The sequence below is a fragment of the Prosopis cineraria genome, unplaced genomic scaffold, assembly GCF_029017545.1.
Source record: "Prosopis cineraria cultivar Desert tree isolate PC_DT_omini unplaced genomic scaffold, ASM2901754v1 PC6, whole genome shotgun sequence".
Classification (NCBI taxonomy): domain Eukaryota; kingdom Viridiplantae; phylum Streptophyta; class Magnoliopsida; order Fabales; family Fabaceae; genus Prosopis; species Prosopis cineraria.
The window spans coordinates 4,699,273-4,724,336 of NW_026555337.1; the positions used below are offsets into that span (position 1 = coordinate 4,699,273).

The 25,064-nt window shown below is 32.9% G+C and overlaps 3 protein-coding genes across 7 annotated transcripts; 2 read left to right on the forward strand and 1 right to left on the reverse strand.

Annotated features, from left to right (window-relative positions):
• Positions 1-1,615: 1,615 nt before the first annotated feature.
• On the forward strand, positions 1,616-5,270 carry LOC129314343 (fatty acid hydroperoxide lyase, chloroplastic). 4 transcript variants are annotated; one of them, XR_008594078.1, is made up of 4 exons: positions 1,616-2,204; positions 3,291-3,672; positions 3,806-4,550; positions 4,929-5,270. XR_008594078.1 is itself a non-coding variant. In XM_054957764.1 (3 exons), the coding sequence occupies exons 1-3, from the start codon at positions 1,761-1,763 to the stop codon at positions 4,453-4,455; spliced, it is 1,476 nt and encodes a 491-aa protein (XP_054813739.1). In that variant the 5' UTR covers positions 1,617-1,760; the 3' UTR covers positions 4,456-4,753. The 4 variants fall into 4 exon arrangements, 1 of the variants encoding a protein (XP_054813739.1); XR_008594079.1 differs by having other exon boundaries at positions 4,957-5,270; XR_008594080.1 differs by lacking the exon at positions 4,929-5,270 and adding an exon at positions 4,774-4,919.
• Positions 5,271-7,104: 1,834 nt separating this feature from the next.
• On the reverse strand, positions 7,105-9,804 carry LOC129312329 (uncharacterized). Of its 2 annotated transcripts, XM_054954878.1 has the most exons (3): positions 9,328-9,798; positions 8,182-8,205; positions 7,105-7,717 (listed from the first exon to the last, which is right to left on the reverse strand). In XM_054954878.1, exons 1-3 carry the CDS (start codon positions 9,533-9,535, stop codon positions 7,371-7,373), a joined length of 579 nt encoding a protein of 192 aa, XP_054810853.1. In that variant the 5' UTR covers positions 9,536-9,798; the 3' UTR covers positions 7,105-7,370. The 2 variants fall into 2 exon arrangements, with proteins under 2 accessions (XP_054810853.1, XP_054810854.1); XM_054954879.1 differs by lacking the exon at positions 8,182-8,205 and having other exon boundaries at positions 9,328-9,804.
• A 6,332-nt stretch (positions 9,805-16,136) lies between these two features.
• LOC129312577 (probable histone-arginine methyltransferase CARM1) lies at positions 16,137-18,468 on the forward strand. Its single transcript, XM_054955237.1, has 5 exons — positions 16,137-16,272; positions 16,344-16,510; positions 17,866-17,961; positions 18,076-18,176; positions 18,281-18,468. The coding sequence occupies exons 2-5, from the start codon at positions 16,382-16,384 to the stop codon at positions 18,405-18,407; spliced, it is 453 nt and encodes a 150-aa protein (XP_054811212.1). The 5' UTR covers positions 16,137-16,272; positions 16,344-16,381; the 3' UTR covers positions 18,408-18,468.
• Positions 18,469-25,064: the final 6,596 nt, after the last annotated feature.

A 25,064-nucleotide genomic window follows, 5' to 3' on the forward strand; every position in this document is an offset into this window, starting at 1 on the left:
AATTTTCTGTGTCATCTTTTCTCACTTTTTCTAACTTTTTTATAATTTTCAGTTGCTTTATCTTGTTTACTTTTACCGATTATTTTGGCATTTCCTAACATTAACTATATTAATAAAATTTATTCTTATATTTATTTATTTAATAAATTTTATTTATATTGTATTTCTTGCTTTATTTTTAAAAAAGTAACTAACTTGGCATAGCTGGACTAAAAAAAGAAAAGAACAATAACTTAATGTTATGCCTAACTTATTTGTTGTTATTACTCTTATAATTTAGAGATTACTTGTAATTATTATCATAAAATGTTATATATTTATAGTTATAACTGATGTAATTTAATAATTAATTTTAAATTATTGTAATTTATATATTCGTATTGATTTGATTTTAAACTTAATAAATTATGTGATTTAAAAATTTAATAAATATTATTATCTAAATACTTTTTTTACATTGTCCGATTTATTAGGATGATCTGATGTCTTAATCTTGTCTTGATTCCATTCCAATATTTCTAATGTGATTAAATGATTTTTGAGATGGTATGGAATATAAGATAAAAATTCAATTTTAATTTTTTTTTTTTTTTTGAAATGGAATACAAGATGGGAGCGTTCCGATCGTGTCTTGCCGTGTGAACACCCCTAACCACAACAATGATTAATGAGTCACCGGTCTTGAGATGAATCACATGAGAATCGTCCAAGTCTAAGACCAGTTTAACAGCTGAGACTTGGGACCTCAGATATTCACGGGGTCACATATGGCCTTGCTTCCTCTTGCAGCCTGTACGGACGTGCCGACGGGGGTCCTGTAGACACGGCGCGGCCCCACTTAAATTTAACTCCATTTTCATTTATTTTCCTCTAACAAGTCTCACCCCTTGAAGCTTCGTTTCAAACAGCGTTGATTAGACCAGGATGAGCATCCATGTGCACTGGTCCCCGCTCGACTTGCTTAATTGACCCCTTTTTTTTCCTTCTAAATTTTTTTAATATTTTCTTAAAAGAATATAACATTAGAGTGGGGGATTAAATGTTAAAAAATATAAAATATGTTTAACATTTTAAAGTATAATTATTATATATTTTTTAAATGTTTTAATGAATGAATTATTTTATATTTATTTTAAGATAAAATATTTTATTAAATAGAGATAAATATAAAAAATAATATTAATTTGAAAATAAATAACTACTTATTAAAAGTATGATATAATATAATAGATAAGAGCAAACATATTTTTAAATTCTTATATTGCATTCGAATTTTGTTATAAATTTTTATATTTTTTAATATTTTAAATCTTATATTTTTATTTTTTAATATTTTAAATTTTTTTATAAAAAATAAAAATATAAAAATTTAATATGATAAAAAAATGTAGAGATATAAAATTATATTTTTTTCAATACATAATAAAAGACTGGCTGAATGGAGTTTTTCTGGTTGTTTGTTTCTTCACCGCTCTGCTTTCGGCGTTTTCCCATCGTATGGGCACGTAATATCTTGGATTTCCGTATGAAAAGCACTGTCACATTTACTTTTAGAATCACTTCAAATTTATAAAAGAGACAGCCCCACAAAAACTCATCCCATTTACGAACATCATTGAAATTTGGGATTGGAAAAATTCTAATTTTTTCTTTCTTTTGTTTTTTGTTTTTTTTGGGGATAGAACCCCCCGATTTCTCATATCGCATTCAATAGTCTCATTTTCCCCAACTCGACCTTGCAACACTACTACCAACGCAACATGCCTTCCTTCCTCATGGGCATGTCCCCGACCATGTCGTCACTCCCTTCATCTCCGTCGGTGGTCTCTCCGTCGCCGCCCTCTTCGATTGATTTGCCGGTGCGGCCCGTTCCCGGAACTTATGGCTTGCCGTTTCTCGGCCCATTCTCCGACCGTTTAGACTACTCCTGGTTCCAGAAGCCGGAGGCCTTCTTCAGGAAGCGGATCGACAAGTACAGGAGCACCGTGTTCCGTACCAATGTCCCTCCCTCCTTCCCTTTCTTCACCAACGTCAACCCAAACGTCGTCGCTTTGCTCGATTGCAAGTCCTTCGCTCACCTCTTTGACGTCGACCTCATCGACAAGAAGAACGTCCTCGTTGGAGATTTCATGCCCAGCGTCGCCTTCACCGGCAACATCAGGGTCGGCGTTTATCAGGACACTTCCGAGCCTCAACACTCCAAGGTTCGCCTCACCTCCCTCCCTCCCTCCCTCCCTCCTCTGTCCCCATTTTTCGTTGCAAACTACAATCTTTTCAGAGTTCAATCAACTAACTGCTTAGAAAAGGTTAATTTCCATCAACGTACAGAAATTTCCTAGTTTATTAGGCATGATTACTGACGGATCGATCACATTAAGAGTATGTGGTGCTGGTAAGGATCCGGGGAATATAGAGGAGTTGTGTGGAGTTTAGAATTTAGAAAGGGGCAAAATAGGTATTTTAGCTTGGAGTCTGATATCAGTACTCGTTGTCGTTAATCCAATGTAATTAATCGATTTTTAATGGAAGCAAGGAGCACTGGACCTGGGGTTCTAGTAAAGACAGAGCCGTGACAAGGGACCACAATTGAATGGAGAGGAGTCATATGTCAGATCAGGACCAACGTGTTTGGTTAGCGGGGGCCACGAAAACAATGATGCAAAACGGATTTCTCGTGTCAATTATACCCAGCCTAGCCTTGACTTTATTTTTACAACAAAAATGATTTTTGAATTGTAAAAAAAGTCGATATTGTTAATAAATCAACATAACTGAAGTGTGCAAGGAATCTGGCTCGAATAATGGATGGGTCGTCCGCTTTTGTTGGCGCTCGACATTTCCCATGAACAATGACATGCTTGTAACTTCTGGGAAACGGAAAATTTGAGAAATATTTGGGAGACCAAAATTGAAAGGGGAAAAAAGAAATCCGAGTGTCATTTGCTTGGACAGTGAGCTTTTTTTTTTTTTTTAATTGGGTTGTGGAAGATGAGCTATTAACCTCCTAATTTCTTTTCGTAGAGTCGCGCTAAAATAAATTTGATCGCAGACAAATTAAGGTAATTGTTTTAACAAATATCCTTTCCAAACCAAAAATATAAGATGTGGTTTAAAAGTATTGTTTAACCGAAAATATAAAATATTAAATAAGATATTTTGAACAAGTCAAAATCATTTTATTACTTCAAGGGCAATGCTAAAAAGATGTGAAGGTTTTTGGAAAATTCAGTTTTTCTCCCCAATCAGCCAATGATATGGTGCCACATATGATCTGAGATGTATTTGAACAGTTGAAAAAGTTCGCCATTGATATCCTGAGACGGAGCTCCGGCGTATGGGCAGCTGAACTCGTATCCAATCTTGACGTGATGTGGGACAACATTGAATCGACACTCTCCAAATCCAGTTCCGCCGGCTACATCTTCCCGCTGCAGAGATGCCTCTTCGCTTTCCTCTGCAAAGTGCTAGCCGGCGCCGATGTTTCCCGCAACCTCGATATAGCCAGTTCCGGTTACGCAATGCTCGACCGGTGGCTCGCCCTCCAGATACTTCCCACCACCCCTATCGGTGTTCTTCAACCTCTAGAGGAGATTTTCCTTCACTCTTTTGCCTATCCTTTCTTCCTGGTTAGCGGAGACTACAATAAACTTTACCAATTCGTTAAAAAAGAAGGTAAACTTCACATCAAATGTTCAAAACACTGCTTTCAACTTGACTTTTGTCAACTTTAATTCTGAACCAAACGAGAGTATGCGCTGATTGATTGTCCTATGCTGATAATGTGTTTATGGAACACGAGAGACAGGTAAGGAAGTCATAGAAAGGGGTGAAACCGAGTTTGGGCTGAGTCAAGAAGATGCGATTCACAACTTGCTGTTCGTGCTGGGTTTCAACGCGTTTGGCGGGTTTTCTGTTTTCCTACCCAGTTTGATAGACACCATAGCAACCGACGATACCGGATTACAAGAGAAGCTGAGGACAGAAGCGAGGGAAAAGGGCGGGCCTACCCTGAGCCTCGACTCCATCAAAGAGATGCATCTCATTCGATCTGTAGTGTACGAAACTCTCCGGTTAAACCCGCCGGTTCCGCTCCAATACGGCCGGGCCAGGAAGGATTTCCGGCTGTGCTCGCATGAGTCGGCGTTTGAGATCAAGAAGGGGGAGCTGCTCTGTGGGTACCAGAAGCTGGTGATGCGGGACCCGGTCGTGTTTGACGACCCGGAGAGTTTCAAACCGGATCGGTTCACGGAAGAGAAAGGCGGCGTACGGTTGTTAGGCTACTTGTATTGGTCCAACGGGCCTCAATCCGGGTCGCCGAGCGAGTTCAATAAACAGTGTCCTGGTAAGGATGTGGTCACCCTCACAGCGTCCTTGATTTTGGCCCACTTGTTTCGCAGATACGATTCCATCAAGGGAAATACAACTTCCATCACAGCCGTTGAAAAGGCCAAATAACGAAGGGCCAGGATTTGTTTGTTTGTGATGACGTACTGGATACTGATGGGGGAGACTGAGATGAGACGCTGCTTGTTCTCAATATCGCGGTTACTGTGAGTATTTATATATGTATGCATATTGTTCGTAATTTTTGTGTTAGCTATACTTGCAACTTCAAGTTATAAAAAATGAGACGATATTGTAAAAGGCCTTAGATCGAAGACATGCTTTAATGGAAGAGGAAGACTCGTCTGCTCAGCCTCATGCCTGTAAAATACCCACTGAATATGAATTAAAACTTTTGCTTGTTTATTAATTTTTCTTTTTTTTTTTAAGATGGAATGGATTACGTGTTCGATAAGGGATTGAGTGATTAGTATCATGAATATGAACTATGATTTGAGGCTTGGAAGCAAGCTCAACAGAGCCAGCTTCACTTATGAACGAAGACAAAACAACATCGCAATTTTAAAGCAATCCTCATATTTCAGTCGTAGATCTGAAGTGAGTCATTTTCAGCGTGTTGCCGCCTTGAAATGCATTGAGCATCCAGGACAGAGTTTTGGGCATTCAGATTTTGGATACGTAACCTTGAAAGTCGGATGCTTGAGTTGTGTAGTTGCATTTTCAACTCAAGAAGTCATACACCTTACTCATTCCCGTGTATAGAACTCAGTGTGAGGGCCGCATTTCTCCAACATAAGATCCAGTCTGGTTTAGAATGCAGGCGTTTCAGCCGCTCTACTTTCATTCTGTCCTATGTTTTCATTTGTTTGTTGTACGGAGAACAATTTCAGGAAGCTGGATAATGACATAAGATCTCTTTTGATAAATTTTTTTTTAAAGAAAAATTACATATAGGTCAAAGTAAATTTATTTATAAATAAATTTCATGAAATTGAAAAACCACAAGTAGGTCGTTTGGAACTTGAGTGTAATTTAAAATTGAGATATAAAACAATAATATTCCAATTAAACACATATATATACATTATATCAATCAATTAATTTATAACTAATTCATCAGTAATTTACAATTATAATTTTATTTTTACAATTATAATTTTATATATTCAATAATTAAATTAATCAATTTAATTATTGAATATGTGAAGTTACAATTGTACAAAATTAAAATTATAATTGTAAATTATTAATAAAGTAATTGTAAATAATTGATATTAAACTTTGTTAGTAATACATGTGAAGCTACAATTATAAAAAGTTAAAATTATAATTATAAATTACTAATCAAGAAGTTATAAATTAATTATTTGACTAATGAAATATATGTTTAACAGGAGTATTATTATCTTTGCAGCTTAATTTTAAATTACACTCAGATCTTAAGAAATCTAGTTGTGATTTCTGAATTTCACATGACTTATTGATAAATAAGTTTGTTTCATCAGACCTGTATGTAATTTTTCTTTTTTTTTTTAAAGAACTATTTTAAAACACTGAATAAAAGTCAAGTAAAAATATAACATAAACTGGAATAGAAGATTTGGCAACAACAAAAATAAGAACGTGTTCTATCCTATTAAATAAGGCCAATTAAATTGATCCTACAATAATTATTGAATATATAGAATTCTCTACTATATATTTAAAACAAATATTTAGATATTTATATGGAGCTTTCTAAAATCTATATTAAAATATTCATGTGGATTTCTCAATAATATCTTTGCACACTCTAGCTTTTTTAAGGGATTTTCAGAGGATTCTAGAACTTTCTAGATCAACTTAAACCCCTGAAAAATTATGATTTGTGACATTTTGCCTCCATTTATATAAACTGCTTTAATCGATAATGTCATGACAAAATTTTCTCATATATAATCATACAAATTGTCTTCATTTATATGCCACACGTCTATTAGAACATTTCCATATCTGCTATTTTTATATTTTTTTTCTTCTTATTGTCCATTTAACCCTTAATATTTTTTCTTTATAACTAATGTTCTCTTGTTAGAAGTAATCTTGTTTTGAAGTGTAATTGATTTCTTTTTCTAATGGCAATTTAAATATTAATTCACCATATTATGAGATACGAGCCTTTTCGGTTAGATCTAACTCTTGTTGATTTTAAATTTTTAACCGTCAATATTTACTACCATGTAACATTGCTAATCAATAACAATTTGATAAAATTTCCTTTTAAACTTAATATCTGTCATAAAATTCTGTCCATGGAGGTGGGATGAGATTCGAGTTCAAGTGCCAGTTCAAGTCAAAATCAACCCCAAGAAGTGATATATTGAAGAAGGAATCGTCGTTTAGATTTAGCAATCAAAGCAAATCTAATCAAAGCCCCTTGCTTTGATTGCAACAGCTTACCTCATAAAGCAACAAGATACATTTGCCCTAAAAGAAGCAATAGAAAAGGTATTGGAGTTGATTGAATACCTTCAGAAGAGCCAAGGGAGTATTCAGTATTGACGTTGAAATCTTAACTAATGATTCATGCTGCGCTTGCCGCATGGAACTGACACAATCACAGAACCGGGGAAAGCTTTCCGTGGAACACAACTGGAAAGTTAAAAATCACGAGAAATACACGTCATAATTTTCTATACTTTTTAATTTCCTATACTTGAATGAGTGAGTATTGAGTACACAGTAATTTGAACCAATATCCAGTAAGGTGGTCGCCAGAAATAAGAAATTTAACTTTTAGTGAACTTGAGACTTAACAAATTCCATCCCAACATTTTAACAAATGCCAGCTCACAACAATAAGAGGAGCAGAAGTAACCCAAAAATTGAAAGTAGAAAAACATCAGGACAAGCCTTTTACACTTGACATTCATAAGTACCTGGCTTGCATAGGGACCCTACTATGATTTGTAACTGTTAACGCTTGTAATCTATTAGCAAAAAAGCTAGCATGCAACAACCATTCCATTGAAGACCATGTTATGTTTCTAAGCAGTCTGTACTTTCCCCTGAGACTGGGTATTAGATTTGGAAACCCCTTCTTTCCATCCTTTCTGACGAGCCCTCAGTTCCCACAACACTGTCAACTTCTTTTGTGCCGCTAATGCTGCCTCAGCTTTCTCCCTGGCATCCTCGCATGTCTCCATCCCTGAATTACATTTGTCTGCTTCCTTTTGATACTGAGATGTAATTTTCTTAGCCTCAAGCAGAGCCATATCAGTACGTCGCTGATTTTCCAGAGCTTCAGTTTCTCGTAATTTTATCTCTTCTGACAACAACTCCGCGAAGTTCTTTTCAGTGTCTCCACTCACCTCTGGATCATGTTTTGCACAATCTGAACATTTCCAATCAAGGAAAAACAGGAAACAAGGTACTTGGTAAAGGGAGTTGGATCTAGAAAATACTAATAAAACCAAATTGGGGAATGCTTGATCTTTTGTGTCAAATTTCAGGAGAGAGTTTACTCAGTAAATTGCTAGTCTAAGATTTCCGTGTATAATGTTCATTAGTCGAAGCTCAACTGGGAGGCAATCTGTAATCTGAGCAAGTCTACTGCAAGTTCAAAATGATATAGAAATCTTTATGATGGGCTTGGGGATAGTTTTGAGCCTGAAATCCCAGCCCACGTTAATCAGTGATTTTGTCTCTGATATTCAGTTTAATCACAGCTGCGAATAATAAAGTAGCAAGGTTTCATCACTTTACTGGTCTGATCACTTCACTTTTTTCTTTCACATTAGATAATTTGCATCTTACAGAGAAACTTATTTGGACTTTATATAGGAAAAAGAAACCAACCTCCAAACGAACCATTGCTAAGCCCTGCACAATTAACATACAGTGAAAAAGAAATAAGTGCAAGTTTAATGGCACAAAAAAATGACTATAATTTAAGGAGTCTCATTGATTTGCAATTCTATTATTAAGAAGCAACGAATTGGTATTGAACAATGAGAGGTCGGGATTTTTAGGTTAATGAAAAATTGGGAAAGGAACTGATAATCATTCTGGACACTAAAATGTTTTTCAGCACTTCATCAAATATTCCTCTTTCAATATCATCATTCTAAATGGTGCCAACCAGTCTCCTCAAACTACTCGTGCAAAATATGAAACTTTGAACAGGTTAAATCCCACTGGAAAGGCCAGGCATATTTATGTGATCAATATAATATAGAGAAGAGAGTAATTAGCAGAGTCATCTGCATCTTTTTCAAATACCAAATAAGTATATTGCCCATAATGCGTAACCAAGCATTCAGAAGAAAAGGGTACATATAAGCAACAGATTTCCCCCAAAATTTATACATATTTTGTCAAGGATTATACGAGGGAACCTGTTGTGCAATGGGAATGAGCATTATGTTATCACTTAAAGAAGTGAGACAGACAGCAGAACTTTTTTCACCAAAAGAAAAGACAGTATAAGTTTAAGCTCCTAAAAGAGAGGCACGATGGTTCGGAAGACTCAAAACGATAATTGCAATTGTAGTCTCAAAGTGAAGAGTTTAAACTGCTTGAGCATCTAGATCTACCCAGGTCAAAGAAATTTCCATCAATTGAAGCACGACATCCGAATAAGGCGACTTTAAGTCCATAGTTTCAGAAGTCCCTTAACGCTAGATCTCAAAAAGTTTCTTCTTTAATACTTCTAAATTTGATCAAAACATTACAGAATTGAATTACCAAGGTGTGCGCTAATGTAAGACTATGAGATCTTCAATTCCGCCTCACATGGTTTACCAGCAGACGGGGAAGTTACAAGAGGAAATACGTAAGGAGGAAACCTATCCTCAAGTAAAATTCAACAGTCAAGGGATAGCAAACTAACAAGGCTAGGATTCAAAATTAACTACAAGGAGACACAGAATCCCATGTCCACAAGAGATCTGACCAGATCCAGAACCGAGAAAGCAAGGACAATAAATCATCGAATAAAATTACCTTGGGGTATAGAGAGGATGGGTTCAGAAGAGCAATCGCAGATGCAGGGTGCACAAGTAGAAGAGTGCTTGAGTGCAGCAACACCTTCCATGAAATGCCAGTACAGAGGAGGAGCCAGAATGTAGCCTGCGATGCACAGCGCCATCACACCCAAGCCCACCTTCAACAGAACTAGACTACAAGACACCCGTGATTGGTTCATAGCCATCTCGCTATTTCACACACTTCACTCTTTGAGATGGAAAAAAAGAAAGAAATGGTTTAGAGTGTGAAAATTGAAACGAAATGAATGCTATTACAGGAAGCTGCGTCAAGCTGTCAACACCCAGGAAGCTACTTGCCCCCCTCTTAGTTTTCTTCTTCCAGGATCTCGCTCAAGTTATTTCCATCTTCTCTACCCCACGAGTTAATTTATAATTTATAAGCAGAGAGACACGCAGTGGAGTTGACTCCGTCTCGGACTTGGGTCTCCGTCTAACCAAGCCTACATTTTCAATCTCCGGTACAAACGCAATTAAGAATACGGTGGCTTTTGCATTTATAATTTATCTCTTATACTTTTATTGGGAGTGGTAGGGAAAATTGACCTTCATGCTATTAAAAAAAATTATTTATCAACAATACCACACTTTTAATAACATTTACTTAGATGCTATAAATTTAAAATTTAGATTGATTAACACTGAGTTTTTAAAAAAAAATTGGTCAAAAGCATATCAAGCCAAATTTTATTTAATTTTAAAAAATAAATATCTGTCTTATTATCTCTTTCTTTAGCTAAAGTTTTTTTTTTCTTTTAGATATAGAACTTGATTTCTATCAAGTCAAGTTCTATTTAATTTTAAAAAAATTAAATATATATCTCATCCTCTCTCTCTTCAACCAAGTTCTAATTAATTATCTAGGTAAAATTTAAATAATACAATACTTATTCCAACATTATTAACTCTATTAAAGAATAAATAATCAATTAAAATCTCTAATCAATTGAAATTAAAATGTTAATGTCTGATATAACATTAGACATTTGGATTGACTAAATAAATCATCATGAATATCTAAAATCATCAAATAAAATGCTCTGAGTAGTCATTATAGATAAAATAATAAAATTGCTAGCATATTTTAGGTTATGCCATAAATTATACTAAATCACCGTGGATCCCTAAAATTATCAATCGGGATATTATGAATGACACTAATTCATTATAACATCTCTATTTTTACTCCTTAAATCTAAATAAAAAAAATTTATAATCCTGTAAATATTAAGGAATTGTGTTTAGCAAAATACACTATTAGAGTTTAATTTTTAAGATGTTAAGAAAGCACTATAAAGATTACATAATATGTGTGTGGGGGCGGTTTTATAGATTATTAATTATTGAAAAGAAAATAATGAAGAAGATTTAAAAAAAAGGAGGAAAGAGAAAATGGTTACCGAAATGTGTAGCCCACTGACTTATCTTATTATCTCCGATCCCATTTCTTCTTCTGCATGCATCATTGCCTCTTTCTTTCTTTCTATCTTTCTATGACGCGGTGCACAGTGAGAAACTGAGATAAAGAGTGAGCAAAATTTTAAAGATGGGGTGCCATAATAAAATATTTTGAGTATGATCTTAAGCTTTTTCAGACTATATAAGTGTTTTAAATATTTTTCTTAATCACATACTCTCTTTAATTTTTGATTTCTTGATAATAAAAAACTTAGGGTTTGATATAGTTTGAATTTTTAGGAATTTCAATTGATTATTTAGCCTTTAATGGAATTAATGATGTTGGAATAAAGATTGTTTGACTTAAATTTTACTCAAATAATTAATTAGAATTTGGCTAAAAAAAGAGAGGATGAGATATATATTTAATTTTTTTAAATTAAATATATCTGACCCAAAAAACTGATTGGAGAAAGAGATGATGGGACTGATATTTATTTATATTTAAATTATATAGCTATGCACATTTTTTACTAACAAATTTTGAAACTCAGTGTTAATCAGACCAAATTTTAAATTTGTAGTGTCTAGGTAAATATTATTGAAAGGATAATATTATGGTAAATAATTTTTTTTTATAACACGAAGGTCAATTTGCTGAGTGGTAGAGTGTACGGAACTTTTTTACCAATATATATACACACACAAACACCAAATAATGAATTGGTAACTACATTAATTATATTTAATTAGTTGATTGGTAGTTATTCATCAATTTTATTCTATAATAATTCCTTGAGATTTATCACACAATTAATTACAAAAAAATTGTGTAAATCATGAATGGAAAACAATATAAAATTTAAAAGGGAAAAATTAAATATTATAAATGAAACTAATGTGAGAAGGGAAAAAAATGTAAAGCTCTACTATCCATGACAACCAATGAGAGAGAAAAATAGCTAGGGTATATGTAAACCATTCCTTCAGGTATAAAATGAAAGTAATAAATGGTTAAAGATAAGGGAGAATGATAAAGAAGCTTAAAAAAATTAATTAATTTAAGATAGGTTACAATTGTCAAACTCCAAAAATTTATAACTCAATCTCTCAATTTTATAACTATATTGTGATGAATTTGTAACTTATTTTTTAAATTTTAATATAGTTAAAAAAATTATTTTTCCTGTTAAAATTTAAAATACAAATTGTAAATTCACCACAATAGAGTTGTAAAATTGAGAGATTATATTGTAAATTTTTAAAGTTTGGCACTTAAACCTAACTTAAATTAATTAATTTTTTTTAAGACCTCTATGTCGTTCTCCCCAAAGATAATGAGAGTGTGAAAAAGATCATACTCTTAAATAAGTCTTGTATATATATATATATATATATATATATATAACAGTTTATCTATCATATTCATTTGACCTGCATTAGTAATATGGGTTGATCCCGATATTAACCCATGAAAAAATACAGGTTGAGTTAAAAAAAATAAATTCATTTATATGCAAGTTAATTTGGAACCCAAGGCCACTTATTTTTTTTTTAAACAAGGACAAAAATTGCAAAATCACTTTCAATTCTCAAGTTTGCCAAAATTTTAAAATTGTACCATGTACAGCAATTCTAAATAGTTGATTCATAAAAATTCTAAAAACTTTTAATATTGAATTGGGCCATAAGATTAAATATATATTATCCTAATTGATAATAAAATAAATTTATTATTTTTTTATAATTTTTATTTTAATAGTTTTAAAATAAAAAATAAAATAAAATAAATTTTGTTAAGCTAGACCGTTCAAGACCAAAATTGGACTTGAGGTATTATGACATATCCTTAGCAACTAAATTAATTAACCTTCACTGAAGGGTAAGAAGCCTTCATTTAGACAACAAAGAAATGAAGAATAAATTTTCATTACTGAAATCAATATCAACATATAATATAAACAAAATTAATATACCAAGCTGCACTTTTTATTTTATATAAGAGAAAGCAATTTAGTTATGTCAATAAAAATAAAAGGAAAAACATTAAAATCTTTGTACCGTAATAGCTATATTTTCTCATTTACTTTCCAAACTTCTACATGTTGATTATATTTTTATGTTTAATTATGTTTAATTTTTTATTTTGTGGCAGATGAAATGTTGGAAAAATTTACTCAAATTAATGTTATTGTAGCTTTTAATAAAACTTCTAACATTATGATTGATTAGAAGAAATCTTCAAGCTTTGAATTGTAATTAAACATTTTATTATGTTTGTTTGTGATTGATACATACACACACATATATGTATGGATGTATGTATGTATGTATGTATTTATTTTGGATTGTATTAATATATTTTTAATTTGCATTTTTTTAATGATTTAGAAGGATTTTTATTATTATTTGGATATTAATTTTTAGGGAGAAAATATGATTTTTTTCACCACAAAAAAATGAAAGAAGGTGAATTTGTAATTTTCAGAATTTTAAAAAAATGCATATAAAAATATTTTTTTTATTGGTGAGTTAGTGAGTTGGTAAAATTATAACCCGCATAAGATGCGAGTTATGTCAACTCAATTCGCTAAGCTTGTAACCTACTGCGGGCTAGCTCATGAGTTGCGAGTTGACCCGTATAATTAACTCTACTTGTAGAATAGTGGATGAAGATAAAAGTTGAAATAGTTTATTTGAAAATGATAAACACATGAATCCCATATTGTGGTTTCACAAATAGCCCTCTCAGGAAGGGCAGGAAGGGCACCACCAAATACACACTGCATAACACGTCTCCAACCCCACTTTCATTCCCACTCTTCTCTGGTCTCTCCAACCTTGGGAATTTCATCACCATAGCAATGGGTTGAACCAGTAAAATAGTGGTCGCTGGCGTAAATATTGGATACTCGTGGAAGGTGAACTTTCTAGGACTTTCCTGCATATACATCAGAACAAGAAGTTGGTGGCTCCTTCTGTGTTACATCAAACATTGTGCTAGAATCCCCCAACATCTTCATGATGGCACTCAAAGAACCCACAAACCAGGCATTCATGGCCATTATTCTTCTCATTCTGTGATTGCTCCACCATGCTCGAATTGATAACCTGATTGCCAAATATTCTATTAGACTGTAGATATTGCATGTTACAAAAATTGAAACACGAATCCATAGCCAGGGTTCCTGAAAGTTTAATATTCACATGCACGACTTCATATAAATGTACATAATAGTGTATATATTAAACTTAAAATAGTAAAATGTTTGTTAGTCTGTGTTGTGTTGGAAAGCTGACCTTGGGTAAGAAGGTGGACTTGGTTGTGAGGCAATACGTAGGTAGAGCAGCATAGAATATTTCTGGAAAGGCGTGTGCAAGCCCCGATGGATGAGCCATAAATAGGCTAAGCATTGTCTGAGCTAGAGCTTACCAAATAGGAAGTACAAATAGGGACTTTGGGCCCCAACAGGACCATAAGTTGGCCGGAAGTCCATCTCTTTTGTTGGACCATTGTAGACGTGAAACTGTTAGGCGTGCAAACTCTGATCTCCAACCTTTTCTATGGATGCTCAATCCAAGTTGTTGATCCTCTGCTAGTGATCCATCCAACCTAAACTTCCAACCAAAAAAAAAAAAAAAAACCAACACCAACAAATTCAAGGTATAGGGTATGATTACTCTGAGATGGCAATGTTGTGCCAATTTTAGATGAAAATTTCAAATTTTTTCTTCATGTATGCTGAAAGATTTCTTGAATGACTTAATTGCATAATTTGATGCTGACCTGTTTGTCCCAAGCAGTGCCAGATTCATCATATCCACAGCTAGAAACCTGGATCGCAGTGTGGAAGAAAAAATCACATCACTGCTACAAAAATATGTGCTGTCTTGCCAGGCCTGAGCAGCTAGTTTGACAAATTCATTTGAAGTCCCAAATTTTTCCAGTTCCTTGTCGGACAATTTTTTTAAAAAGATGGAAAATGAGAGCATTTTAAAGTTTCTTGGTTTGACGCTCATACGGATTAAATAATTACAATGTGTGATATATATATATATATATATATATATAATGAACATGTAAATGATATGCATTAGAGTTCAAATCACGACCTTCACTTTCATGCCCAGTGTCATCAGGGTGATGCCCATAAATAACTTTGAAAGAATGGCATATAAGTCTTAGGGGATCAGTAATTCAAATTAAGTTTCAATCAATTTCAAAGTGTTAAATTTTAAAAATTTATAAATTTAATTTTTAATTTTACAACTTCATTACCCATAAATAACTTTGAAAGAATAACATATAGGTTTTAAGAAGATTAATTAATTCAAATTAAGTTTCAATCAATTTTGAAACGTTAGATTTGAAAAATTTACAGATTTGACTCTTAATTTTATAATTTTATTGTGATAAATTTATAATTTATATTTTAAATTTTATCAAAAAAATTCACTCATGCTAAAATTTATTTTAGAATTCAATCCGACAAAATTACAAAATTGAAAACTAAAACGTTTGATACTCTAAAATTTAATTTAAATTAATTAATTCTTTTAAAACTTATACATCATCCTCCCTATAACTTTTCTTCTATGGAAGCAACTGCTTCCGCAGAAAAACGGTCCTTGGAGCCCTGCATACCAACTAGCATGTACTGCACCTCACAAAACAAGAAACAATGAGCTTTTTATAAAACTCTTTAGTTCTTACACGTGCTCATTTCAATAGGAAACAATGGATGACTCTAAAAAGACACAAACTTCGGGTTTTTCTTTTTTGAAAAGACTGCTGTAGTTGCTGGTTTCAGAAAGGAACATCTTTCAAGCCACCAGTAAATTGCTGAAAACATTGAACAAATGCGACTTCTTTGTGGCTCTTGTGATCCAGGAATATGCACATGGCATGTTGAACAATCTTTGGACTGTTCACCATTATGTCAAATTCTACGTTCAGCATGTACGGAGCATCGCTCATCAACCCAGACACTCTCATCTGCACATTATAACAATACACATCATATTACACTTAGTCTTATATCAGGAGAAATGGGAATGGGGGTGTTTATGATTTTACATGACAAAACAAAAATGCCGAGGTATTAAAAGACCCAAAAAAGTGTTAAACCAAACATTTTTGGCACCAGCTTTGTGATGATGAGGATGTCGTGGTCTCTTCTCTCTTGATATTCCATATAACCTACCGATCGACTCATGAAAACCGAGTTCCGCTGATGATAATTTAATTAAATGGAAAGAGACGTAAAAATGATCCTCCTATGTATGCCACTCTCGAAAGTTCCTCTGAGGCTCATCACATTAGCATGCTAAGACAAGTAAATTAACCAAATCAAAAAAGGTCTTCGTTGTGCAGTTCCTCAATGTCGTCCTCTGTCATCACCATGGGTCTTCACTCTTTAGCTCATACCTCTCGCTGTGGGTTCTTCCGCAAACCTTTCAGAGTTGAATTTGAAAAATAACCTCGAGAGAAGCAGAGGCCAACAAGGTACATACTGGTCTGATCTCTTCTCTTGTTCTGCGAAATCGACCGACGATGATTTGTGTGGTGCTATATAGGAATTGAATGACAAGAAGAGGTTGGCGACGAGGGGGGCATGCTTTACATAGAACAGACTCTGATGAAACCTGCCTTACCGCTTTCGTGCTTCTTCCTCGTCCTCTCTGAGCTTCATTCTTCCACAGGCGTGAACCCTGTTGCCGGCATCGTCTTCTCAAGAACCCAGGTGCATTTTTCTGTTTTCCTCTGATCCTTCGTTCTCCTTGTAATTTGTTCGCTGGTTGCCTCTGGTTCAAAATCAATTCATATTTGATTTTGTTTCCGTCTGGTTCTTCTGTACGTATTTGTCTTCGGAATAGACACAATAGCGAAGCTTGTGTGGCACCAGCAGTAGCTTCGTACTTCCACAGTGACTTGACAAGCTAGAAGCCACCCAACCCACAAATTTGTTCCTGTGATTTTAGATGCACAATATTACGCTACACCATTTTCGAGAGTGAAGACCATTTGTTTTAACTTGGATTTTTTGGCTGTGCAATGTTCTTTTTTATGATTAATATCAAAAGAGGATTATATGCGTTGTGCACTTTTCAGTTGGTCTATTAAGAGCTGTTTATCCCTTTCTAATGCAAATTCTATTTTTATAATCCTTCCTTCTTCCAGCTAGCTGCGATATAGGGCTTTCTTTGTTTTCTTATAGATCTGTTCCTGTTGTGTGCTTTCTGTGTGCTTTCGTGTTTGTCAGTAATCTCTAATTGGCAAGTTATTTCATAAGATAGATGGAGATTTTCATTTTTGAAGTACGCATGTGCAGACTATATATTGAGTTTAGGCAGAGTCTTTCCTGTTTATAAACTTTTTATGGTGTGGTGATTTATCAAGGCAGACAAATCAGCACATGCTGATGCTAAATTTAGTTTTCCTTTGAATTAATTGTTTGGTTTAATAAGTTTTATGGAGATGCTCATCTGGAAATCAATTTGTAAACCCATTCCTGTTGACGCTCTTGGATCTAAAGTCCTTTACATGTGTTGTCATTGATGAGAGGGAAAAGGGCCTGTGGGAAGAAGAAAGTGAATTTATGACAGTTGTTGTACTCTACTAAGATATGGTACTTTTGCCTCCTATTGTATTTTTGAATTCTTCTAATTTTGTTGCATGTTCAACTTAAATGTCATCACTTGAAGGGTTCATAATGGGTTTAGAACTTACAAGCATGGGTGACACATGTTTCCTCTATTTCTCCAGGCAAAGTTTCTCATTGCAATGCCTATTGAGTATCTTAGCATTTTGGATATCTTTTGCTCTTTTTTTTCCCCAAAAATGCCCAAGGATATATTGTGAAATGTTGTCTGTTTGTTATTGGTGCCTTGTTTGGAGTATTGAAAGATTGATGAGCTTCAGAGAATGTGTGTCTTATATGACATTTGAAGATTAGTAACTGTCAATTTCCTCCGGCATCTAGATGCAACTTGTGGGTGCTTTTATCCCATTCTGATTATATATTTTATTATTTTGATTGCAGTAGAATTTGACATTGTTGCCAAAAATTGTTGTGTTTTCTCCATTTTTTCCATACAGCCTGTGGTGGATGCTTTTGATCCAAGATTGTTAATAGCTCCTCCTATGTTCCATGTGACAGACTTCACAAAAATAAAGATAATAGCTCCGCTTCAGGTTTATGAAGTATTTTCACGGTCAAAATTTTATTGTTTTTAATTGTAATGATACTTGAAATGAAGTTACCTTTGAAAAGCAGAGGATCACAACTTTCAAGCTGATTTTCTGTAGGAAGAGCTTTATGAAATAGATATACCTCTAAGATTCATGGCCGCTGTCGTTGCACGAGTGCATGGGTTGGCTTGCTGGTTTGATGTGCTGTTCAATGGAAGGTGAAGATTGCATTATAGACATTTTTATCATCCATGTTTATTCATCTATATTCATGTCTATTGATTTGCCAACATTTTTTCCAAATCCTTATTACTGGGCAAAGGTGGCTCACGACTGCTCCAGGGTCACGAACAACCTACCAGTGCCAATTGCACTGTGTTCTCTCCCAGCCAAATTATGTCAGGGCGGGACAAGAAATTACTGGCAGGTTGCACATGATTACTCTTTAATTTTTTCCCCCTATTTTCATTCATTCATTCATTTATTTTAACATTAGATGGAGACATTCAAGTTTTCCCCCTTGTATGCTTGATAATCTTTATAGTTATATATCTTAATATTTTCATGGTTAAATTTATGTTCTTGCTATGTTGTTTAAATGTATAGGTATTTTTTAGATGATAGATAATTTAAATATATTGTTGTGTAAATAGGGGTAAATCATCTCATATCCAAAAAAATGGCCCTGTTTTTTTTAAATATCATTTTTTAAACCGGTTAGTATATATGTGTATATTTATATCAGTTATGATGTCATAATCAATGTAGAAATTGGTTTTTTAAAAGAAAAAAACTTTTATTCTATTCCTAAACTCTTATCTAAACTGGTTACTCAACTGGTGTAGAATAATTAACTTTTACATCGGTTGTATAACCAATTTAAAAATTGATGAGTTTTCTACACCTGTTTTACCTACACCGGTTACAAAATTAGTTTTGATAATCAATTTTAAACGTTTTAAATAATTTTTTTTGTACTAATGAAAGAAAAATAAGGAGGGAGGAAGTTGGAAAGAAAATAATGTGTAGGTATCACCTATTTCTATCTTTCATATTTTTTTTCAAATATGAAGAGATTGTGAAGAGAAAATTTAATTTTCAAATTTATCTATAAATTCTTTCATTTCAACTTGTTGCCCCTTGTTTTATAAAATGTCTTCTGTATTTTATAAAAATAATAAAATAAAAAAATTGAAAAATTTCATAAAAATTTACAAATCTCAACTTTTAGAATATTTAAATTCAAGTTATAAACTATTTGCATTTTTGGGATTTCACACATCTATCCATATTCCCTTTAATCATGGTATAAAACATCAATAACTATTTCAAGGTTATTAAAAAAATATGAGATTGGCGACGGCGGCATTAGTGGAAAAGAGCAAGGCTAAATAGTTGCAAACTTAAAGCCATGGATCATGGGAATTCTCCTTTTCCAAATAGCCATGTTCATCAAAACAAAACGAGTCTTCATTTCGGGTTGTTAAGAAAGTCATGAAGTTTTGTGTTGCATTGGGCCATAAAATTAACAAGGATAAATCTAAAATGTTTTGCTTGAGAAACATTTACATTAATCGAAGGCTAGAGTTTAGTTAGGTTTTGGGTATTGGAGTTACAACTGATTTGGAAAAATATCTAGGAATCCTTTTTATACATTCACATGTCACAAACTTGACCTTTAGCTCGATTTCCTAGAAGACAAGACAGTGCCTCTCACCTTGGAAAAGCAAGTTCTTGAATGCAGTTGGTCGAACTATTCTTCTTAAGGTGGTCCTTTCAGCACTTCCTAGCTATCACATGCAATCAACTTTGCTCTCTAAGGGTATTATTTGTGCTCTCAAAAAGCTTAGTGGAAGTTTTTTATTGAGTCAAGATGACAAAATCAAGAATATGCACCATGTAGCTTGGGAACAAGTCACAAAGTCTAAAAAAGAGGGTCATCTTGGCATTAAAAATTTAAGACAATAGAATGTGGCTTTCATAATGAAACTCTATTGGGGTATGACAACAAAGCTTGAAACCCTATAGGTACAATGCTTAAAAGCAAAGTATAAGTGTAGGGAATCTCCTATCCCGATGGTTAGAAAATTTAGAAATGCTTTTCCTACGTGGTGGTCTATTTCTGAAGTATAGGATACTTTTGAGGATAGACTTGAGAAAAAGGTTTACAGCAGTCGATCATCAAAGTCTTGGTGGGATCGTTGGAGTCTTTTGGATAAGCCACTCATCAAGTATGCTACACAAACTAGTTTAATCAACCTTTAAAATAGTGTCTGAGATCATGTTTTATCTAGTGATCAACAGATTGTATAGGGATAGAGGAAGACCCTACCATACTGAGTGATTTTCCTCCTTTTAAAGACTTAATCACTTGCCTCTAATGAAGAAGATGCCATGTGCTGGTGTCACTTAGTGAATGGCTAGTTTATAATCAAGAGTGCTTATAATTCCCTCTTCAGACATGGAGATGGGAGGGAGTTCTCGATATGATGTAGGCTATAGAAGTGGCAAGTCCTTAGAAAAATTCAAATTCTTTATGTGGTAAGTTTCCCATAAAAGATTGACAATAAACTTACTCAGAGCTAAGAGAGAATTGTCAAACACTAGCCATTGCCCTTTTGAGTGTAACAGTGAGGAATCCATTTTGCATATCTTGAGAGATTGTGAGAGAGCTAAAGAGGTGTGTAATAATATTTTGAATACTAATGCCTTTTATAGTTTTTTTGCTAGCAATTTATAGGTATGGCTACAATGACTCACCACCTTAGCTAAGGATAATTTCAAAGCGTGGACGTAGACAAGAGTGTTCACAATTGTTTGTTGGAGTCTTTGGACGTCATACTATAAATTTGTGTTTGAAGAATCTACTTTCAATACGGCTGATATCATCTACTAGTGCAAATTTCTTTTCACGGAGTTGGTTGTTAACAATGAGCTCAAGCATCATATTTTCCATTCTACCCATCCTCTAAAACAATCTTAGATAGCACCTAAACCAATTGTATTCGTGTTGATGTTGATGGTTTAGCCTAACATAACTACCATGCAGCTTGTGGGGGCATTTTAGAAACCACAAGGGAGACAAATTATAAGCACTGGTAAAAGTACTGGTTCACGGTTTAAAGGTGAGACCGTTTGTAAGTAAATTAATGTATTTTAAATATTACATACTAAAAATTATAGTTAAATTAATAAACTTAAGGAAACTTGTTGCTAATAAAGTAATAATTCCCACGTACTTCAAGCTCTAAAGTTATACAAATACAACCATATTGACTTATAATTTCAAACTAATAGTCTAATGCAAAGTACAAACAACAATGAAGACATCCCCATTTAAAGTCATGCATGCATAACATAATATTAAAATACAATTTAGTAGTCCACTTCAACTTAAAAACAACAATTTTCAGTTGTCATATAGGTCTTTTAAATTAAATTCTTCAAAATCATGTTGAAGATTAGAAACATCTTATTCATCTCTTATACCATATAATGATTCCATAATAGGAGACATATCTTCAATAGCACCTAAACATATATTTGGGAAAAAAAATTTAGCAATGATATATAAATAATGTATGAATAAATTATAAATCAAACAACACTTTAATGTAAAAAGAAGAAGAGAAACCTTCATTTTGCCTTAATTTAAGTTCAGAACCAAATCCATATGGATATGTATTGTATTGCTACTGCAAAGAAAATCTTCATTTTGAATTTATTAGCGGTGAAGTCAAGAGTTGGAGTTAGAGTTGGAGCTTTTTCAACTATCAAATACTTAAGTTTAATTTATCAATTGATTCATAATCAATATAATCATAACTTACCTTCTTCAAATTTGACCTTATATAAAAAAGAATAAAATTACTATCAAATCAAGTTAAAGAGAATAATTGCATATTTGCATAATGCAATTGAATATTGAATAATGAATTAATGACCACTTGTTTAGCAAATGCGAATTGTAATTAACAAACACAAAATCATTTAATCTTTCATATTCTAGCCTTTTTCTTTTTTCTTTTTTTCTTTTTGTATAAATTCTTTCAAATAAACTCTAATTTCTTTGACATCCTAAAGAAGCAAAAGTTTGTCCTAAAATGAGAATTGCAAACTTTTGTAATATTAGATCTCTACACTCAAAACATTGTCACCAAACATCTACATCAAATTTGAATAAATTAGTAATAGTTAATATTGCAAATTATAGTAAAGTAATAAAGCAAGAAACTGACGAAGTTGTATTTCATGTACTACTTTATGAGCTTTTTCTTAGCCAAAAGAGCCTTGGCATATGCAGTACATATGCATATCAGAAATCATATCAAAACATTTATAGGTGGGCTTGTATATTGAAAAAAAACTCTAGCAGTAATTCTATAACTCTACCCTTCTCATAAAATCCTTGATCATACAAGAATGCAGGATTTAAAAAGTATGTTGTTGCATGAAGATCACACTTTAAGTGCTTATCTCATCAAGCTTGAATTATGTTTGTCTAAAGCTTTATTGTTCCTTCTTTATACTAAAGAAATTTTTGATTAAATTCTTTGCTTTCTTCTCCTAAGCTATGAGAAAAAAGTTATATGATTATACACAAAAATAGTAATTTTCAATGCCTTTGTTGCAAGGTTGGATACATAAGGCATGCTTGTAATGTCTTCAAAATAAGATTCAAATAATAAGCAACATATGGTGACCAACAAATGTGATTATATTTTTCATGAATCAACTTGTCAATAGTTACATAATTGGTTGCATTATCAATCACACCATGCATTATTTTTTCAAGACAACCCCACTCGATAACTTCACAAAACAAAAAAAAAATTCTTGGCATCCTTAACTATATGTGAAGTATAAATAGATTTTATAAAAACCAAACTAACAAGAAAATAAACAAGGAAATTTATAATCATTCATTGCCTTTTGTCTGTCTAACCATCATCTATTTGTGTGTAGCCACTTTCTTTTCAAGTGGCTCAAATTTTTTTTTTTTTGCAATCAATCAATAAACTAACCCTTAACTCTTAAAATGAAAGACCTTTGAAACTTAAGATAATAGCAAAAATTCATGCAAAGCTGGCTAAAAGTATGAACAATTAACATCATTAAATGAAATTTAATTCATATATAACCCCTCAGCAAGGGTCATTTTAGCTTTGTAATAGGATTCTTTAGATGACTATATACTCTTAAGGTCTGGTTGGGAACCAAGAGTTGTAATTAGGCAAAACAATTGTCATCTAATGGTTTTTTTTTCCTTTTCACAACAATAATGCTAGAACTTAACTTGTTCTTAGTTTACTTACTTAACTCTGGACTTAAAGCAATTACTTCAAAATTTGCTTATAGATCATCAACATACTTTTCAGGAGTGTCTGGATCATCAAGCTTCCTCTTATTTGCCAGTGACACTTCTTCTAAGGATTGTACTATCCTATGACAAACATCATGTAGAACCTTCTTGCAAGATGTTATATTTCTCAAAACAATTGCAAGATGTTGCTTCATCTTACTTATCCCACCTCCTATACATGATGACAAACAATAAAGGCAAGTATAGACACAAGTTATTCTATCTTTTTTGAATGCAAAATGCTCCTATGCATGATCACTCTTCTCCTTAAAGAGATGGTTTAAGTGATACTTGAAGGATAAATGCAACACTATTTTGGTTAAAACCAGTAATAGTTTATAAAGTTGAACTTGCAGTTGGAGTGTAAGCATAAGAATTATTTAGATTGGAAGGACCAGAATTACTGGGGTTGGGAGCAGGAGTAGGAGAAAGACCATCCAAATCTATCATTCAATACAAGATAAGACAACAAGTACAAAAAAAAAATCAAATCATTAACAACTAAGTTAATTCAAAATTCAAAATTTAATAAATAGAAGTCATCATTCAACAACATAACAATGCATTTAGCAAGACAATACTAAGTATGACTATGAAGGATTGAAGGTTGAAAGGAAAGGAGCTCTAGCTTGTTAATCGAAAGAAGCATATGAGACTGATGAAGATATACTTGTGACTAGCGACACTAATGAAGACAGAGATTGTCTTCCTTGTGATGAGTAACAAAGAGAGATTCAGCTGCAAGACAAAAAGGAAGATTGATGCAGAGAACAAGTCAGATGGTTGATGAGGAAGAATGAATTGAAGTAGACTCTATTATTAATGAAGAAGTTGCTCTAAGAAGATAAAGTTTGTGCTTGATTCTTGTGACTTAAGAGAGCTTCAGCCGCAAGAGATTTGGGTTTAGGCTTCGAGAGTTTGAGATTGAGACTAAGAGTTTGCTACTTTGCATTTTGCTTTTGCCTTTTTCCTTCTCCTATTATCTTAAAAAAAAGAAAAATTTAAAATAAGGTTCCAAAACAACATTGTACTTGTAAATTAAGGGAGAATGAAAAAAAAATTAGAGTGAACCGTCTAGTCCATCTAAACCATCAATTCTCTTGGTTCATGCTAGTTCATGGTAGGTTTAGGCAATTTGTAGGCAGTTCCTTTCTCTCTTAGTTATATAACAGTTCTAGACCAACTAACTGGCCGGTTTTTAGTTGAACTAGTTGAATTGGCTGGTCCAGTCTACCTCTAATAACCTTTAAAAAAATATGATAAATGTTTTTTGAAATTTATAATTTTGCTTATAAATACAAAGAGACATATGATAGTTTCTTTTACTTCTTTGGTCCTATTTATAAGGCAAAGAGAGAAAATTAATTTTGGTCCTCTTTACAGGGCACCTTACTAGTTTCTATGTTCATCTTTACATTTATGCCATTTGTGTTTTATCCAAAAAAATCTTAAAACTTATTAACTATAAGCCCATTTGTTTTAGATTATTTTTTGAGAAAATCACTTATTTTTTTAAAAAAATATATTTTGTGAGTTTTTATTATAGTTGTTTAAAATTTTAAAAATAATAAAAAAGTATATTTTTAATTATTTTAAGAATTATTTTAAGTAATTTTAAAAATAATTTAATACAGTAGATGAGAGAGAATGCTTTAAAGAGGCAGAATATGCAAAGCTATTATAAAATTTTAAAATAATATAGTAATAAATTATTTTTATAAAAAATAAAAATATTATAAAATTT

What these genes read in the sequence shown, in the direction of transcription:
- LOC129314343 (XM_054957764.1), top strand. Translation starts at nt 1,761, where the DNA reads ATGCCTTCCTTCCTCATGGGCATGTCCCCGACCATGTCGTCACTCCCT. An exon ending in CCGAGCCTCAACACTCCAAG is followed by an intron (nt 2,205 to 3,290) that starts GTTCGCCTCACC and finishes GTATTTGAACAG; the next exon opens with TTGAAAAAGTTCGCCATTGA. An exon ending in CCAATTCGTTAAAAAAGAAG is followed by an intron (nt 3,673 to 3,805) that starts GTAAACTTCACA and finishes CACGAGAGACAG; the next exon opens with GTAAGGAAGTCATAGAAAGG.
- LOC129312329 (XM_054954878.1), bottom strand. Translation starts at nt 9,535, where the DNA reads ATGGCTATGAACCAATCACGGGTGTCTTGTAGTCTAGTTCTGTTGAAG. An exon ending in CATCCTCTCTATACCCCAAG is followed by an intron (nt 8,206 to 9,327) that starts GTAATTTTATTC and finishes TTAATTGTGCAG; the next exon opens with GGCTTAGCAATGGTTCGTTT. An exon ending in TAGCAATGGTTCGTTTGGAG is followed by an intron (nt 7,718 to 8,181) that starts GTTGGTTTCTTT and finishes GGAAATGTTCAG; the next exon opens with ATTGTGCAAAACATGATCCA.
- LOC129312577 (XM_054955237.1), top strand. Translation starts at nt 16,382, where the DNA reads ATGCTTTACATAGAACAGACTCTGATGAAACCTGCCTTACCGCTTTCG. An exon ending in TCGTCTTCTCAAGAACCCAG is followed by an intron (nt 16,511 to 17,865) that starts GTGCATTTTTCT and finishes TTTTCCATACAG; the next exon opens with CCTGTGGTGGATGCTTTTGA. An exon ending in AGATAATAGCTCCGCTTCAG is followed by an intron (nt 17,962 to 18,075) that starts GTTTATGAAGTA and finishes GATTTTCTGTAG; the next exon opens with GAAGAGCTTTATGAAATAGA.